This window comes from Neodiprion lecontei, chromosome 6 (assembly GCF_021901455.1).
Source record: "Neodiprion lecontei isolate iyNeoLeco1 chromosome 6, iyNeoLeco1.1, whole genome shotgun sequence".
Classification (NCBI taxonomy): Eukaryota; Metazoa; Arthropoda; class Insecta; order Hymenoptera; family Diprionidae; genus Neodiprion; species Neodiprion lecontei.
The window spans coordinates 28964037-28980805 of NC_060265.1; the positions used below are offsets into that span (position 1 = coordinate 28964037).

General features: G+C 45.4%; 1 protein-coding gene across 2 annotated transcripts in view; it reads left to right on the plus strand.

Annotated features, from left to right (window-relative positions):
• Positions 1 to 15947, plus strand: part of LOC107217870 (transcription factor collier) — a 66668-nt gene extending 50721 nt beyond the window's left edge. Inside the window, exons 7-15 of one of the 2 annotated variants that reach the window (XM_046743175.1) lie at positions 7518 to 7599; positions 8704 to 8836; positions 9089 to 9130; positions 11831 to 11985; positions 12081 to 12207; positions 12303 to 12602; positions 12831 to 13064; positions 13783 to 13934; positions 14622 to 15947. In XM_046743175.1, the coding sequence (XP_046599131.1) occupies positions 7518 to 7599; positions 8704 to 8836; positions 9089 to 9130; positions 11831 to 11985; positions 12081 to 12207; positions 12303 to 12602; positions 12831 to 13064; positions 13783 to 13913 (1204 nt within the window). In that variant the 3' untranslated portion in view covers positions 13914 to 13934; positions 14622 to 15947. The remainder of the gene's footprint in view (positions 1 to 7517; positions 7600 to 8703; positions 8837 to 9088; positions 9131 to 11830; positions 11986 to 12080; positions 12208 to 12302; positions 12603 to 12830; positions 13065 to 13782; positions 13935 to 14621) is intronic. The other variant, XM_046743174.1, reaches the window with a different exon arrangement.
• The last annotated feature ends 822 nt before the right edge of the window (positions 15948 to 16769 follow it).

Sequence of the window (16769 nt, forward strand, 5' to 3'; positions counted from 1 at the left end):
TATTATATTATGTCTACGTATCTCATACCAGCGTGCATGTCATTCATTCGCCAAATCGAGAATGGTCAGACATACCGTATTAAGTAATAATAATAATAATAATAATAACAGTAACAATACAATGTAACAACGTCAATGATTGTCGATCCGCGTATTGGAACTCATCGTTAGTTTCGCCCAAAATCACTCGGAGATACGTAAGATCCGCACAGAGAAGCTGGTTCAGCAGCTAGGAGGTGGCAAGGGTATAAGGACAAGGCGGGTTGAGGAGTGGATTGGACGTAATGGAGACTGGTTAAACATTAAACATCCCTTGCGATACCCGACCATACCCCCAAACCCCTGTTCAAGTTTATGCAAGACACACATCCACACACACACACACACACACACACTCGAAGTAGGTACGTGTAGATTCTGCGACGTGGGCCTCAAGGATACCGCTCTTCGCCAGTTGGGCCAATATACCTACTACGCGGACTTCGGACCACAGTACACATTCTTATTAATTGACGTATCAGCCGATCCCCGTGCTGCATAACGCATTCGGGACTAGAAGCTAATCTGGGATTCTGTACATCGAAAACGTTGGAAGCGTCGCTGAAAAGTCCTTTGACCGTTTGTTCCAAATTCTCGCGATTCTCAACTTCTTTGAGACTTTAATGTTAGACTTTAATATTAAAAATTTTCCGTGTCAATTAGCTTACGGAGAAAGGAAAAGGCGGTGGTCCTTCTTACTTCAGGATCACTTTTGGCGATTGTAATTGCCCAGTCACCGAAGCAGTCTAGAAAGTCGCGGGTTGTATTAATAGGTGATTAGCCACTCGATTGAACACGCCTTCCAATACGCTGATCCTGCAAGGTTTTTCAGGGGCTCCTTCGGTAGGCGTTGCTCAAACGAGTATAGACGTATGGAACGAACCGCTGGAGGGTTCGATATACCGCAGGACCGAGAGTCCTCGTCGGTTTTAATTGCCATAAGAAATGAATCGTTGAATAATATTTCTACTTTCTCAACGTCATTATACACGCGCATATAACGTATACAATGTACAGGATGTCGTTATACCTCCCGGCCTATAGGAAATGGCAAATCGATTATGATGTCTCTTCCCTTTCCCTCTCTCTCTCTCTCTCTCTCTCTCTCTATCACTCTCTCTCTCTCTCACTTTATGTTTCTCGGAATAATATCTACCTACAGAACATCAAGCAGGAATGGAATACACGCGGTATCAGCAATTCACGAGGAGGATGATGATAAAAAGGTATAGGTTTTAAATTCATGAAAAGAAATTGATCTCCGATCCCCGGCCGCGTCTTCGTCGTTATTATTGCCATCATTACAATCGTTAGTATACGCTGCTCGGGCTTTTTTCCATCAGCAAAACGCCCGCGCCAATATTATCCGCAGCGGAAACCTCGCGTCGCGGACTGCGGTATAAACGACGAGGGCAACGAACACGCATTTGTAAGTTTGCCACCCCGTTATGGCGGAGCAGACTCTAACGACCCTGACAAGATGAATTACCACTTCGTCCGGAGCCTTTCCCTTTTCCTTTTTCTTTTCGTTCGCTCCACCGGCAGGTTCGTAGGTGGAGTAAGTAACAGAGGCGAAAATCGCGGGTTCCGAGGATACGGGCACATCGCCCAATTCATTTTTCGATCTCAGGCATTTTTCATCCCGGTTGATATTCTCCCGACTAACGTTTTATGTATATATGTACAACCTTATACCCCCAGCGAAGAAGAGAAAGTCTCTTGCGCTCCGCGGCAAAGGGGACCTCAAAACATGATTAAAGATTTCGCCCGCGTTGCTGCGGGAGAGAGAAAATGGATTTCTGATGCGGGTAATTCCACCCTATTTGGAACTATTACGCGTAAGCTCGGGCTAAGCCACCTACATCCATCCTCCTCCCACCCTTCCTGGATATATATTTACTAGATCAGAGGCTACTTACTATCGGACAGAAATTGACGCTGTCGCCAGGACGAAAAGCGCCGAATAAAAGCATCCCGATCTCATTCTCTGCCGCTTCTTTGACTAATCATCGCGAGTTTCAAACGCTTTCTGTGCTCAAATTATGATTGGTAACGGTAACAGACGTTCATTTTGTGTAATTTTTATTTGCACAGGATATCGAGCATTATTATCAGACATCGCAATTTTGCTACAAACAAACGATAGAAGTCACGGTGTTTTATGAGTAAAATATCGTCAGAACGGTGAGTTTGAAAAATATCCCGTGCAGTGCGTGAAAAATACATCAGAAACAACGGCTGCTCGTTTCTCCCTCCTGAATCATGAAAATTTATAGAAATTTCTCATTTCTCGTAAGAATTAAGAAAAATGATCGTTTTTCTCGTAGAATCTTCGGATCCGGGCATTGAGTTTCCCCGCTGCAGATGTGCATTTCCTTAAGCCAAGCACGAATACCCTGCAGACACGAGCGAGGCTGTCAAAAGTGATAGAGAAACGTGAGGCACGTCTGCGAGGAAATGCAGTAGCTAGCAGATAAAAGGGATTTCGTGATGGAGGGTGGATAATATCGGCAGCGTTGCTGGTCTCGTGTGAGCGGGTATCGGATGGGGGAAATTTGGGGGTGGCGAGTGCGAGCGCCGGATATACTAATCATTCGTGACGCCCCGCGTCGCGCGACTATGATACACCAGGGCTGAACCGAGCGTCGCGACGTCGCGTCAACGCCTCGAGCTTTATATTCCTTCTTCTTTCCTCAGGCCCAAAGTATTGGCTGTTAGCTGCTAATGGATTGCGTTACAGACTGATTCAAATGCGAACTGGATTTCATTCCGAAGCCGATAGTATAAGGGCGACGGCATCGATAGAGCTTTAGTTTCTTACTCGGAGGGGAAGAGCAAACTCGATTCGCACACTCTATTAGATTTTTCCTCACGGAGAGCCTGCAGCTCCTCGCCTCGCCTCGCCTGAGAACCAAACGTTCCTTCCTTCCCTCGCCGACGTAGCTTTTCTTCTTACACCGAGTCTCAGACTTCCTAGACCTCTTTCAGCCGGTCGGTTTTCGGGCCTCACCCAAGGCCGGAGAAATTGTTGAAATTTCTCCTGTCAAGGATTCTTTCGTCAGCGTACATATTTAGGACGATGAGAACAGACTTGAAAATTGAATTACGATCGGTGGGCAAAAGTGATTTTTCCAGAAACGTTCAGAGCGCGAATATCAGGATACCGTTGATTGACAAATTTACCCAACCCGTAATCCAATCATGATCCAAGAAAATACATTCACACCTGGGAAAAAAAAAATTTATAAAAAACTTCAAATAAACTAAAACCGCAGTACGAGAGTCGATGATTTATCGCGCAAGGTTTGATTGAATTTATCCAAACTTTGTTTGCACACGATCCATCGAGAGTTCGGTGAATTTCGTCCGCGAGTGCAGGACCCCCCTTCGACCGATATATCCATGGTGCTTTTTTTTTTTAATCACCGGCCTTTATTTTCCGATTCGAAACCGAACCCTGCAGCACCCGGTACAAGGATCAGCCGTTCTGTGATAAAGTCGTGCGAAATGTAAAAGCCGTACCTATACCGAAACAGCAAACGGTGCACATTTGCCGCCTCGCCTCGCCGCGAGTATATGTTTTGTTGCTTTTTGTTTTTTCCGTTTCTTTGTTTTTTTTTTTCTTGTTTGTTTGATTTTCATCCGTGCACAGTATCGAGGGGCGCACCCCGCTGGACCGATGTGGATATCGTGCCGTGCAGGTGCGCGCCTACCGTATTTCGGTATTTGTACCTGTGAGAATTCGCGTTGTGTAAAAGCTCTTCGTGTCATACAGGCAAGCACTATCACCGTCGAACGGAGAGGCAGAGTCACCCCTGAAGGGGTTGGGGATCGTTTTGCAATCGGCCCTCCACGAGGCTTCTGTATATATTATTTCGCGTCAATTCGTTAGTGGCAGAACAAGGGGCGCTCTGCACCTTTCGAGCAATCCGATACCGTCGGTACGCGCATCGCGATGCGAACAAATTGGCTCGACTGCACGACAATACCGCGTATTCGATACCATGATTTTTCCGCAGAGTACGACCGTGAAAATAAATTTTGAGAAAGGCTCGTTTGTTAATCAATTGGGTTAGTTTTTATCGCAGAATGTGAAAAATTTTGGAATTCAGTGTCGCTTGAGAAAAAAAAAAAACTTAACGTTTACTACTTATGAAATCCAGATTTTCAGACAGCCTTATTTCGTTGGATGAAAAATCTCCACGTTATCAGATTTGCAAACATTTTTAAAGCCGCTCTGTGACCTGAGATAACTTATCACAATACCACGATTCTTTCTCTCGGTGAAAACTCGATTAGGTACTCGCTTTAAGAAAATTCGATAATGTTTCACGTGAACACCTTGCTCGAATTTAATTCATTCAAAAACAAAGAGATACTCAGTGTTCCTTACAAATTAATTCCCCCGAGCACGAACGTTGCATATTTGCGAATAGAAAGAAGAAAAACAAGTTTCTCCTAATAAAACACACAATCTTCAGACCTCAAAAAACTTGCGAAAGAAATTTGTCCACAGGTTAAAGGACTCTGAAAAGTGTCCAGAAATTGAGATGTGCTGCAAAATATTTCACGGCTGTTTTTTTTTTTCTTGTAAAGGGAACGGTTGAAATTTAGGAGGAGGCATGTCGTATCGGCAATAGAAAAAGTAGGCGGCATACCCGAGAGGGTAGCGAGGTGCTGTATTAGAAGCGTGGTACTATCGGTGCTACAGATCGTCAGACGGAGAGCACCTGTTTAGCCGTGTGTCTGTCTGGTGATGGAGCTCACTATCTATACGAGCAAGAGAAAACAGCGGGTAGGTAGGTTACGCTACTTGTTCCTTCCGTTTCCCTTCTCGTCGTCCGCGAAGCTCGGTTGCTCGGCGAGAGACACGGCGAGCTTACAGAGCGCCGATCGAGCCTCCGATAACCGGTACAATGCCTTTGAATACCCATCCAGCATCGCGATAAAATCTTAACGTCCTAAGAGTAAACAAAATTAAATTCCACCCCTCCGCCCCCCTGAGCCCACCCCCTCCAGGCAACCCTCGAAATGCCACACAGCTCCAGAACTCGGAGCTTCAGCCCTCGGCGAGACGAAACAGTGACGAAGAAAAATACTAATTTCGTTTGGGTGGAACTTTTTTTTGGCCAATTCAACTCGGGGTACTTAACGTTGTTTGTTTTATGAAATTTACCTCTTTTACAACGAAGCTTCGGGTGAACTAACCGCAGTGAGACTTCGATGTTAACTGGTGGCTAGAAACGTTGGTCGAACGATAACTTGAATGATAGTGTTTGTTTTGATTAAGGGTGGCATAAGTGTAATCGGAACAACTTTCGTAACAAGTTTCGGGATTCTAAAATACATAGTAACGCAGTAGACGACATTTGTCCGTAAAATTGTCGAAATCGTTGATCCTCCTTCTTCTTCAACGCCTGTATAATAATTGGTATACGACGAAAAAACACCCCCGAAACGACACGGCGAATGGTGTCCAACTTTTTCGGGGAAGTCAGGTGGTGTGCAGGCATATAATAAACCTGTGTTGATAAAACGTTGGCTGATTCAAAAAGTACACGTTTGATTTTTCCCATTCCGTTCCCAGAGGGATGAAGCGCGCGACGTTCTCCGCTGGGGGCTGACAATGGCGTCCCTGGGGAGGGAAGGCCTACTAGCAGCCCCTCTCTTCCCCTGTTCCTCTCTTTCTCTCCTTTCTCATCCCCCATCCCGCCCTCCTGATTGTTTCCTACGCAGCGTCCCTCTTCCACCTCCAATCCACGTCGCCCGCTGCGCCTCCGCCGCCTCCTTCCCGCGATCCTCACGCATAACGCACACGAGTCCTCGACTCGTGTGCCATGGCATCACGCACACCCGTCGAGAATCTCCCGACGTCGACGCGGCGTTCTTCCCCCTTTGCTCCTGCAGCCGCCCCGCGTTTGCAACGGTATACCTACTACACCCTGAAACGCCATCGCCCTGTTCTCTCCGAAAAATTCCCGAATTCAATATCCCCCGATATCCTACATAATTCATGAAAATTGAGCCCGCCGGCTCTTTGCCTCGTCGACGCTCGGCTGTGCCACCTATGTGTGTCGACGACTCTCCCTGCCCCCCTCGCCGCCCCCCGTTACGCGTTACCGACGAATATCCACACGATTCCAGACCGACGTTCGGTTTATACACCTTATACCTATCTCTCTGCAGCCCCACAGCTGCTTCGTGGTTGTCACCCGTTACTCCTGATCCTACTCCTATTCCTACTCCAATGGCAACCAGGTATTGAAAGAAACTCTGAGAGACATTCTTCCCATCAGACGAAATCATTCACCCCCACCCCCCGTATTGCTTATAATTTCCATGCTGGTCTAGAAAAAGAATCAATCATTTAAATTAAGATGAACATTCACACCGTATCATTTGATTTTATCGAATTCAAATGTTGGATGTACGTTCGATAGTGAATTTTTTTGATCCACTTAACTCGAGGAATCATAACACTGACATCAGCAGCTAAAAACTTAACAAATCCTGCGCCGAAACGTGAATGTAGAGTAACGTATTTCCCGTTTGCCTGATCAAGACTAAAAATTTATTCGTCGATAGCGATACTCTCAGGTGCAATGTAAGTTTACACTTTCTATTAACAGAGTTGTAAATTTTAATGCGTATGGCAACGGAGTGTTCGGAAAAATGGTCAGGACTCTATTCGCTTGATCATTCGCAGTTTGGCTGATCGTTGGCTCCTGCGTGTGGTACGTATACGTAGACGAGATACGTAGGTATGTGAAATTAAACGTGCCGCGGGGATCGAAATAGTCTTGCGAAGTTTAACTATTTAAGAAAATATCGAGACTACGTTCTTCCTCGAACTTTGCACGCTTAAATTATTGATTACACGCCTCCCGTCAGCCTCTTATCCCGTCTGATGTTGCTGAGCTGGCGAAGGCTTGCACGCCTTCCAATCTCGGTCTCGATCTCTCCCCGATTTTATCTTCGATTGAACTTTCCCTCGAAATCTGTAATATTACGACGAGGTAAGACCTCCTGCGGTAATTCTTGGATACCTTATAGAGACGTACCGCCGAGGAGGAGAAGAAGGGTGAGGAGGAAGCTGCGTTTTTCGGAACGATAATCGTCGGGTCTCTGCAACTATATTTTCTTCTTACTTCGCTGGCTCTTCAACTTGTTTTCGCTTTTGTCCTAACAAAGCAGACCTGCAAGTCGAGGGTTCCGCACCTCGAGCGGTCGGACCTAAACACGTGGCTGGTTTAATCTAGAGAAATGTTGAATAATGTATGGTTGAGAAGAGGGTTGCGATTGGTACATGCAGAATTCACGCGTGCCTCGCCGACCCTGACCAAATCCTCCTTCCCTCTCTCTTCCTTTCCTCTTCTACCACCCGGTAACCTAATTAAATCTCTAGAATATACGTTAGGAGTGTTTAACACCTTGTAAATTAATTTATTACACCCAAAAATCTCGTATTTCGGTTGCAGGTTTTTCCTCAAGTTCTTTCTAAAGTGCAACCAGAACTGCCTCAAGAACGCCGGGAACCCGAGAGACATGAGGCGATTTCAGGTGAGCATGAAATTCTCCCAATTATCCACGACACAGAATCTTTCAATTATCTTTCGACCGCAAGCGTTGCAACAAAGCACAGCACAGCATGATTCAAGGAATTTTGTCTCCTTCGCTTTCGATGCATTCTCTCGAGTTTCTTTTTTCTCTCTATTTCTGTTTTGGTCAAATTGGAGCTGGTGACAGCGGTGGGACGGGGAGAGGAAGTGTATTATAGACAGTGACCATTTTTCTGCGGGGAGAAAAAATTTCACCAGATACTGCAGCGTGGCGTTAGTCGAGCACTCGAGTTAAGGAAAAGTTGTTGAAAGTTGAGCGCCGTGGGTTCTGGGAGGACTTGTAATCCGGGAGGCTGGCAATTAGCCCGACTCGGCATCAACCGACAACCCCGTTTCACCCCTTATCCTCTATAACAACCCCCACTTTCATCCCGCCCGTTTGTAACCGAGGTGGGTCGGCGGCGGCGGCAGCGGCAACGGGACGGCACAGTGCCGCGAGTATCTCGTCCCCTTCGCCCCAGAAACAAAAGACAGAATTAAAAAATAAATTACCAAAAACCAAGCCACCCCGCAATCCAGTTGTTCACTTTCGCTCTCTTCTCTCTCATCCCCAGTTCCTGTTTCACTTGAGCTCTCCCTGTTTTCCGCTCGGCTAAGCCGCAACCGGAATTAAAATATTTATTGCAGTTTTGAATTTGTTTAGAAATTGCTTATTGCCGAAAAGTTGTGGATTAAAATTTTACCAGGGCAGAAATGTACGCGGGGCGGGGTGCTCCAAGTTGGAAAATTTTCACCGCACTCTGCAGTTCCCCTGCTCCACCACGGAGTTCATGTCATTTTAACGTCGAGTTTCACTCGCAGCTTTCCGCAAGTTCAAAAAATCTTGAAACCCGGGGGCAGAAAAGACAAAGCGTCGGGAAAGGGAGAAAAGTTTTATACACAGGGCGCAGCTGGCCTTCGGTCTACCGGTTTCCTCAAATCCTGCCACGTTTACTTTGACTCTTCTTCTTTGCAAAACGCAGACTCTCCCGTCCCTGCCACCCTTAATTCGCGAGTGCCACGCAAGTCACTCGCCCGATATTAATTGCTCGTTCACGTTTGGCAGGTGATCATCTCGACCCAAATCGGAGTCGAAGGGCCTCTCCTAGCTGTTTCGGACAATATGTTTGTCCACAACAACAGTAAACACGGCCGGAGGGCGAAACGCCTCAACCCGGGCGAGACCGGCGAGTACAACAGTAAGTAAATCAACCCTACAGATTTTTAGGTAACCGCGTACCGACAGATGTTGATTTCCCAGCGAACACTACACCGAGCTCTCGATAAGACCGGGTCCAATATTCGCTCAGCGAAAGAACACTTAGTCTGATCAGTAAGAGTCCGCTTAAACTTGCTTCCCATGGCACCATGGATAGTTGGCTAGATGAATTACCTAGTAAATAGTCCGATGACCTGCATTGATTTTATAATTAAATTCGGTGTGTTCGCAGAATTGATGTACTGTGCCCTTGACGGAGTGATGCATTACAAAGGTGATTATAAATATTATTACTAGCATACGCCAGTGGTAGTCGAGTTTAAGCGGCCGTTAACTATTGCATTACGGTATACATTATATGTACGAAATCACCCGAATTTCCATAGCCCCAACGCGTTCTAGTTCACCGAAATGTAACAACTCTCTTTCGTATAACCGCCGAGAATAAGTTTAGAATGAGAGTGCCACTCGGAGGGAAATTTCCTTTATGGACCATGAGGTGCACCTTGGGAAATGGCTCGGCCATTTGGAACCACCCAAGTTCAGATGAAACCAACTTGCTGAATACTGGGCAACAACTGAATTCATTCCCCTTTTTTTCATCTCACTAGTAAATCTTTTCGCCATTGTGTGTAACGAAGTAAGTCGTGAGTTCAAGTAAAAGTAACAACCGTTCAAATCCCCGAGAAAGCGATATTAGCCAAAAATTTACTCTTGGTTGTGGACTGACATTCGAAAAACTCACGTGTTACAAATCTGCACATTTATTACGCAGGAGGACTGCCAACTCTTTTCAACAATGGTTACCGAAGCGGATGTCCGTACCGTGGGAGCATTAAACTCTCGAAATTCGTTTGATCCTTCAGGAGATCGTATAGTATTGGTGATAACGAATCATTACTCCGGTGCAAGTAAAGTTACGCCCTATCTTTACTTGGCTGGTTTCGTGATCCGTGCATGAATCCTCTCGAAGTCACCCAGTTCACACACGATTAAAGTATACGGGTGAAATTAATCGTTAGAGAATTAATGCGTCAGGGTTGAACGAGAAGAGGGTGAGTGTCTGGGATGGATCACAAGGCGTACCGGAGCCTATAAGGTAGTACAAGAAGTCGTGAGGCAATTCAGCAAAGTTTGGCGTCGGTCGCGCATACAAACGGCCGATATCGTTGAAGCACCCCTCAACTCGCTCCCAATGCTACGCGAGACAAGATGTAAATCAATGGCAGCGAGAGGAAGAGAAAGTAGAAGGGAGAAGGAGGAAACGGTCTCTCACCGCTTTCTGCTTTTTGTTCTTCCTTTCTTTCTTCGTCTTCCGACGTCTCCCTTTTCTTTTCCTCTTTTGTCTGGTTGGCTACAGTCGCCCAAAGACGTTGCTGAATTGGCTGCCCAAGACCCGCTGCCTAGCGAATCCTGAGTCTAAGCTATCTTGGGACTGCCACGTGCCCTCGGACACTAACACCGTCATCCCCCGATCGTGCATGCGCCCACTACGCTTAGCTCCCCATGTATAATGTACAGACACACAGAGCACCCCTTATACACCGGGGCAAAACGGGCATACCAATGAGACAAAGTGGCATTTCGTGCTTTTTTCAACCCGCTATAATCTCACCCCAACGCAGGCAGCCGCCGCATGAAAAAGGGAAAAGAACAAGCCTTGTTCCGATTCTGGAGAGAAATAAATCACACTTGAATTCCAGCTACGCATACATGCGCACTGAGTTGGTATCCGAAAAGTAGGAACTGTGAAGCCAATCAAGGATTGAACCAAACACTTGTTGTCCGAGTGAGTTCAAGCCATTACCTCGTGAAAACCGAATCCCATTTTCAGGCAAATTCTTTCTCCTTCTTCTTTTCGGTAATATTCATTCATCTAGTCTCCGCTGTGCAGAGATGAAAATCTTTCGTAAAATTTGCAATTGAACATAGTTAATCGCGCGTTCCGGCGGTGAGCAGAATCGAGAGGAGCCGAAGATCGTAGCCTCTGGGATCCACGAGGAGAAAGAACGGCGAGGGGAAGAACTGTGAGGATTTTATTTATTCCGAGACGGTACGCTTGTTCCGGGTTCCACAGCCCCCTCGCAACCACCGCGTCTCTCCATCGCCCTCTTTGCAACCATTTCTACCCCTGCACGACAGTTCCCTACCTCCTCTGCAAACGAGAGAAAGGAGAAAAAAAGAGCCAGGCGGTTACCAACGAAATGAAAGGACGCACCACAGTGATCAGCAACTTCAAGTTGTTTCGTATAAATGGACTACCTGAATACCCAAAATATCGTTGACGACGGACCCGATTCAGCCTGAACCAGCGGAAAAACGAGCGCGAGTCCCAAAAACAACCATCAGCCTGATCACGGACCATCAGAATCGACTGAATCCGTGGAGCACGTTGTGTGTATCCACGGGTTGATAAAGTACAGCGGTACTGTTTGCGTTGGTGAAAGATTTATTAGATTCGAGGAAAGTGTTTGAGAATCACTGAGGGCAATATACCATGATGTCAACCACTCCGGCGTGGCTGGGCTCTGGCAGCGGGAGCGCGGAGGACCAAGGGAGGGAGAAGGAGGTGGGGGAGAGAGAGGGGAAGAAAACGGGCGGGTGGAGGGTGATACTGGTTTGGCTTTGCCGGGGTACAAAATGATATCATTGGGTTATAAATTCCAAGCAGAGACACCGCCGGCCCGATCGCCCTCTCCTTCTTGGTACAACCCTTCTCTGACTGTGGGTCCCGTCTCTCTTCTTCTTCTCTCTCTCCCTCTCTCTCTCTGCCTCCCTTTCTCTTAGTCTCTCTATCTCACGGAGTACCTCTCTCCGGCTCTACGGTAGTCCTCTTTCCATCCCGAGAACCCCGCGCCAGAAAATATATCTGCCTGCACCCTACCTCAAACGAATAAACAGAATATTCAGATAATTCTCTCCGACGAGGGCACTTCTATTACGACGCGAGACACGGTACTCTCTATTTTTTCAGGCCTCTATCAACCCGTGTCCGTTGCTAGCCCATGCATCAAGGCGATATCGCCCAGCGAAGGATGGACGTCCGGCGGTTCCACCGTCATCATCGTCGGTGACAACTTCTTCGACGGACTGCAGGTCGTCTTCGGGACCATGCTCGTCTGGAGTGAGGTAAGCCTCACGCCTCAAGTACACTATTTTTTTATCGTCCGCCGGTATGTCGTAGGAAAGAATGTCTCGAGTTGAAAGACCATAATCTATTTCAGCTGATCACACCGCACGCCATCAGGGTCCAGACGCCACCACGGCACATACCGGGAGTCGTCGAAGTGACGCTATCTTATAAGAACAAACAACTTTGCAAAGGAGCACCGGGCCGGTTTGTCTACGTTTGTGAGTATCCTGCGCTTCTCACAATCAGCTTCTCCCGTCGACCTAAGAATTAGCGAAAACCAACTCTGAAATACCATTTCTCACCCGCCCCGCAGCACTGAACGAACCAACGATCGACTACGGGTTCCAGAGGTTGCAGAAACTCATCCCCAGGCATCCCGGTGACCCGGAAAAGCTTCCGAAGGAAATAATACTGAAGAGGGCGGCTGACCTGGCAGAAGCTTTGTACAGCATGCCGAGAGGTGGGAACGCGGGCATCACCGGGGCGCCCAGAAGCCCGGGTTCCGGTCATCCTCCGCCACCGCCAACGTCCACCTCCGCCACAGCCTTCAACTCTTATACAGGCCAGCTAGCCGTCACCGTGCAAGAAAACGGTAGCGCTAAATGGACCGACGGTAAGTTCGCGTCTCGTATCAATTCCCCAAACTGCCGGAGTGCGGAACTTTCGTCGCTTTTTTCGAACTCGTCAATCTATCGTTGAGCGTAACATTTTCCGTCCCAATCACAAACAACCTTCCGACGCGGTTGATCGATTCTTCGTTACCGTACTGATGAGGCAACGTCTTCGAGCTGAGTGATCGGATACTGATGCGTTGATCTGACGTGCAGGTTTCTATTTCTAGACGGTGGCTCGGTGACGACGGGAGCCGGGGGAGGTGGCGGCGGCAGCGTCGGGGGCAGTGCGGACGCCTACCGGCAGAGCAGCAGCGTCAGCCCCCGCGGGGGTGGCACTGGCGGTGGCTACTGTGGGAGCAGCGCGAGCACCCCACACAGTCACAGTACCGCCGGAAGCTACTCAGCCGCTACCAACCCCTACACGGTTCCCCTACCCGGAAGTCCGACCCTCTACAACTCCCGTAAGTATTTCCAATCCCCGCGCACTCTTTATTCCTATTTCTCTCACTGACGCTTCGTCCGGCCTCTTCCATTCCCGTATGTCGCCCGGTGCAAATTTTATACTTGCAGTTCCTGATATGTACATGTCAGTCAGCACCGAAAGATTCACGTATAATACTCAGACGAATATAGGGAATTATTCCTAAGGCCCTTCGGTGAAAGCACGAGGGTATCAGATTGAAAAAGGGTGGCACGGTTACCCGTTAGAGAAATTATAAAACGAGAAAAAATACAGTGATGAATTTTTTTTTTTTGTTTATTGAGATCCAAATTCAGTTATAGCAACTAATCAGCAATAAATGAGCAGCAAAATCCCATGTAGGTTTGTCTTACTAAATTTTATTGGTAATATTGTAAAATGCTGTATCACAGTTGTGAACGTAATAATAAAAGTGGAAACACAGAATCATGTGAGAAATGTCAAGATGAACAGAATGATCACCATTGATCACGCTGAACATAATTAATTGCATGCGCCTAACCTGCACGATGTTGAATAGCATATATTTCGCGTTTTTGTATACCCGTTGCTATAAATGCAGGAAGTGAAAAGCTTTTTAGACGAATGCATGATTATGTGAGCTCACGAAAAACCACCCGCAGCGCGAGTGACACGCTTATTTAAGTTGTTTTTAACTGCACGTACACTTATCGTTTCTCGAATGATTTTCGTTTTAGCGCACGAACAGTACGGCATTTTCTATTCGTCCGGCGACGCCAGCGCTTTCGCCCCGGTCCTGAGACCCCCGACTTCCTCGGTCCCGTCGCACTGGCCCACCCAGCATCACCTCGCTACCGCAGCACAGTAACCGATATACTAATTCAACAACGTACGTATACCAGGCACACACGTAAATGCAACAACTACCCTGCAGCCTACCCGCATGTCTATGTTATGCTCGAAACTTAAGCATGCATGCACAACGATTCTGGAATAATTTTACCAAGTCCAGGGGAAACTCGTATCAAGAAACGTAGAAGCAGGTAGAACTTGACGCCACAGGAACCGCACGTTTGACTCGTGTAATAAGTCCTCAATACAGATGGGTATCAGGAATGATATGATTTTGTTTCGCGAAGATTTTCCCCTAGTATTCACTGAATTACTTACTGTCTTTTACCACCGTGGCTTGACCGACTCGCTGTATAATGAACTTGTCGAAGCCTTCGTGTTTCGATATTTCCCTTTAGTCAATGGATACAAAACGTCCATTCGAAAGGTATAATCAAGTTATTTGACGTTGAGTGTGAAGAGCTCGAGTAATAGATATCCGTTGCAATGGTAAATTTGACCTTGACATCGCTTATTCTATCTTTAATTGATCGTGAAGTATAAATTTTCGCTTTTTACCCAAATTCAATGTGCTTTTCGGAAGGGTATGGAAAATTAGCACTAGGCATGTACATTCCTCGTTTCATACCTCCGTGAATTAACGGCTGATCATTAGCGATGTATTATCCCAAGTTCGTAAGGGAGGACAGCACCTAACGTATGACTGAAAGTGGCCATGTTGCAGGGTTAGGAGGAGTCGTGGGTTCGCCGTTCAACATGAACCCGTTCATGCTGCCAACCTGCAGCCAGGGCTACTCAGCCGCTGGTAGTCCTCTGCTGTCAACTTCCGGTAAATAGTGTTACGAGATCTAAGCTTCCTCTAGGAGTGGCGACTTCCGGGTGGATCGCTGACCTAGGCGAAGCTTAGATGGTGAACGAGCGATGAAGAGAGAAGATGAAGTACCCGGAGCAGACCATCGCGATGAATGTGTACACATTAATGAAAAATTCGGCATACGCATATTATGTATGAATTTATGGGTACATGTATTTATGTATAATAGTGACCAGTAAGATGATAAATTTATGCTAGTGATAGCTAGGAAAGTTTCTTTTGTTTCTGTGTTCTTGTTTTCATTTGTTTTACGAAATTTTTAAATCGACGTTATTTCGAAGAATACCAGTGCAAATTTATTAGAAGTATAAGAAGCAACACATGTATAATGATAAAGCGTTATATATAGTAGCGAGTAAGAAATAAGGAATATACATATCGCAGCTACTGAGGAGTTAGTATTTACCAATAGTTTATTGTATCGACAAATATGTATGCAGATATGTATGTACATAGGTTTACAGAAAGATATATTCACATATGTCAATGTATGTATATGATGCATCATAATTTTATTACACGCAATTATTACAGTACCGTTTCTCTGCTGGTTTCTTCTTTCTCTGGGAGTCGTGATTTTGTTTTTTTTCTAATTCGTCCACTCCGCATAATATTTGATAGGTTGTATTCGTAAAAGAGAAAGGTTTTTCTGAATGACGCATACGTACGATATGTATAGCTACGCAATTTGTACGGAATGGATATTTCTAACTGAATTCTAAAATGACTGAAACAGCTGTGAAACGCTGTGTAGTCGAAGACATATCGCTTTTGAAACACGGTAATTTTCAATCTAAGAGAAAAAATACCAAATGAATATGTGACATAATGAAAGAGAGACTGGTGAAAAAAAAAAAACAACCAATTAATAAAAAATGTTATCGATTTCGAAATGATGAAATTATTCTTTCCGTAAGTACAACACAACTCCTTAAAATATACATATATTATACATAGTTAGGTAGATTATACACATACGTATGTAATTATATATTATGATGTGATTTGTAAAATACGTGTAAATATTGTTACAATGTACAAATTATTTCCAACTCAACGAAAAATGAATATAACGGGGCAGGGAAAACGGGGGGAGGGGGTGAATTTAAATAAAAGCGATTGTAGATTCGAATGACGCTAATTAACGGATTCAAAAATAAAACTTGACTCTGAGCATATAAATAGATGTAAATGATTTTATTCCACCTATAACTCTTGTGTAGCCGAAAAATATTTTAACAAAAATCATGGCGGTCCCCTCTTCGTTAAGAGCAGGCCAATATGAACCATTCTTGTGAATTGCATTGTACAATCAATTGATTGCATACAAAACAGCAAACAAGAAGTTTCAAGGATACTGTTGGATTGCACGTTCGATTTTGGAGAAATTATTTTTCAACGCAGACATCAGAACTTTCCGACGCATTTGTCGACGAAACCTGTTTATGATTTATCATATGTAAGATGTATACGAAAATCAGTGTATAGATTAGTTTATTGCAATTATTAGCGCTATGTATTAACGATTACAAAAACGATCATTACTGATACTGTTATTTTTGTGATGAAGATATTCATGATTGGATTTTAATTATGAGTATTATTGTTGCTTACTTCAATCAAAGCGTTCCTGATTCGCGAATTGGGACCTGACGATAATAGCTGTATCCTTACGTTGTTAAGACTGCAACATTATACGGTACGATGGAAATTTCTCCAATATTCATTTCGATCAACCGCGATCCTAAGCAGAGTATTTTCTTCGGAAGACTGGTGAACTTCTGAGGAAATAACAAGAATATTGTTTGATCCACGACTAAAAACATACATCGTCGTTTCTCCGTTTATCAGTGATGACTCTAACGGAGTTGATCGTTTCGACTTGAAAATATAAAGAGCTGTTATTTCAACTCAATAACCGGAACCTGAATTAAGTATTATACTATTTTGAGGTGAAAAATTGATATATATGAAAATCCATGTGGAGAAAGCTTCTCA